Below are 2,474 nucleotides of genomic sequence, written 5' to 3' on the forward strand. Positions count from 1 at the left end.
TTTCACATTTGGTCTTAGTAAGTTCCGATGACAATTTGTCAACATCTGATATTTGATAATTTGAAAGATTTAGAGAATATATCATAATATGATTTAATATTGTATAAGATACTACGTAAGACAGAAGATTATATGATTTTCAATAATTTAAGAAGATCGATAAGTTGTTGTCTATGAAGCTTATAGCTTGAAAATTCTACATATCATAATATATTGAATATTGCGTAAATAATAATTTATATAGTTTAGAAAAAATTAGTAATTCAATTTTTATTATCTGCTTTTAAACTAATTTTTAAATATTATTATATATATATAACTATTGTATTTTGGAATTACATTTAAATATAATAATTTAAAAAAAAAGGATCGAAATTAAAATAAATTAGATTATATTAAATATTTTGAAAATGAATTAAGGATATAAATATATAAATAAATGTGAGTAGATTCATCTGACATTAATTTTCACTGTTAACGCAGTATCCACTAGCAAAAAATAACTTTCAAGAGTTTTACTCTCAAATGGATTCGTAACCTAACAGAGTAGAGTTAAAGTAATCTATTTTAAGCATTTTAAGCGTCGTATTTGACTGCCTATAGTAGTTGAATTTCTTGTTTATTGATCATTTTTCACACCAACCGGATGAAGGTGTTACATATCATCTTTTTCTAATAATAAATACAAATCAATGTGAAATATAATTCGAATATACGAACTTTCTAGCTCGCGTATTATAATTCATAAAGTAAATATAAATTTATAATCAGCATGGAATAATTAAAATAATGCTCTTATAAAATATATTAGCATTGTTTAATTTAAATCAAAAAGATATATACATGCAAATGTATGAATTATTTTCTATATCTTTAATCATCTTTTAAATTAATGCTACTATATGTCATCACATCTTGTAAAAACCTATATATTATAACGTATAATAATAACCGTTGCAGTCAATCAAGATTCTATAAATATTGGTGACCGTTAAGAAACAAGCAATAGCGTGAAAAGTAAATGGATGAAAACTGGCTTTAGATCACAGAAATACACTCTGTATTTACATTATGAACAGGAGGCTTAATGTACAGCTGCGATATGTAGGACATTTTGAACATTTGTATTTTTGTCTTTTATATTTTTTCTAGCCAAAGAAAAATTAATCTATATTTTAATATAAAGAAAATAAATTTTAAAATAAGCTTTTCTCAACAAAAATAGTATAATTTAATCAATTATTAAATTACTAAATCAGCAATCTTTTTCCTATTTTTAATTTTATTTACTAGAAAGTTGTAAAGGCAAGCAATTTTAATACATTCGTAAGATAATTATGATCTAGTTTTTACAGCAAAAATTCTAAATTGACTTAACCCTCAAATGGTAGGGTTAAATATTATATAACCGATAAGATCTGGTTAAAGAAACATACGCTTATCTAATAAAAACATGCAACTGTACTTGAATTTACGTTAAGTTAATTTATTATAAAATAGTAAGCTGCATGACAATTACACAAATTTATTCAATAATAAATGTTATAATAATTCAAGAAGTTTATTGTGTTGTATCATTTAATATATTTTAGTTAAGAAGAAAAAACAATAAATCATTCTATTTAGATAAAATGTTAAGTAAAAAATAAAAATATTTATTTATATATTTAATTTGACAAGAAAGAAGATTTTCTATATGAAACATAGTAATTTTTGTAATGACAAATTTTAGCCAAAAAATTTTCTCGTTAAGTTTCACATATAGAGATGCTAATAATATATATCTATGCAGATAGATTTCAGTTCGTTATTATTAGAATAGCAAATATTATTTATTATTTATAACTTCATAACTTTAAATTAAAGAAATATCAATTTCTTATATATACTATATATAATTTTATGCAATATATTAATGTTAATTAATAATATAAATATGTAATGTCAATTCAATATTCAAAACAAACCTGTAGTTCCAAATACTTGATTAACCATGTCCCAATAGAATCCATCAAGCATGTTCTTCCCATGTGCGTGTTGCTGACAAAGGGCTGGCCACAATTGCGTCCTGATCCCGTTGTTCAATGGCCACGCATTTTCCCTTATGATCAACTTAGCCTCCCTTTTCCTGCCGGCCTGGAGGAGCGCGTTGACCTCGTTGAAGGTCTTCAGTGCCTGCTTCTTGCTGGTGGGCGACTCCGGTTGTATGATGATGTTCGTCGCGTCAACGTGTGGCGGGAAAGCATCGTCAACATCGACATCCGCCTCCTCCTCGAGTACCGGCAGCATATTCGGCAGATTGTCCGTCGAGGAGGGTGTCTGTGTGACTAACATTGCAAGGCGACTACGGCGCAAGATTCTTCATGATGCCGTTCCCCGTACGTTTTATATTAATATTTATGTCATGTCCTGTGATGTTTCTATTTTCATCTGAAATCAAAAAAATAAAAAAAAAAAAAAAAAAAAAAAAAAAA

General features: G+C 26.7%; 1 protein-coding gene across 1 annotated transcript in view; it reads right to left on the reverse strand.

Annotated features, from left to right (window-relative positions):
* Positions 1 to 2,474, reverse strand: part of LOC102681662 (GTPase-activating protein skywalker) — a 40,235-nt gene that overhangs the window by 8,706 nt on the left and 29,055 nt on the right. Inside the window, exon 2 of the mRNA XM_031512588.1 lies at positions 1,968 to 2,430. Within this exon, the coding sequence (XP_031368448.1) occupies positions 1,968 to 2,334 (367 nt within the window). The 5' untranslated portion in view covers positions 2,335 to 2,430. The remainder of the gene's footprint in view (positions 1 to 1,967; positions 2,431 to 2,474) is intronic.

The sequence above is a fragment of the Apis dorsata genome, unplaced genomic scaffold (genome assembly GCF_000469605.1).
Source record: "Apis dorsata unplaced genomic scaffold, Apis dorsata 1.3 scaffold_37, whole genome shotgun sequence".
NCBI lineage: Eukaryota > Metazoa > Arthropoda > Insecta > Hymenoptera > Apidae > Apis > Apis dorsata.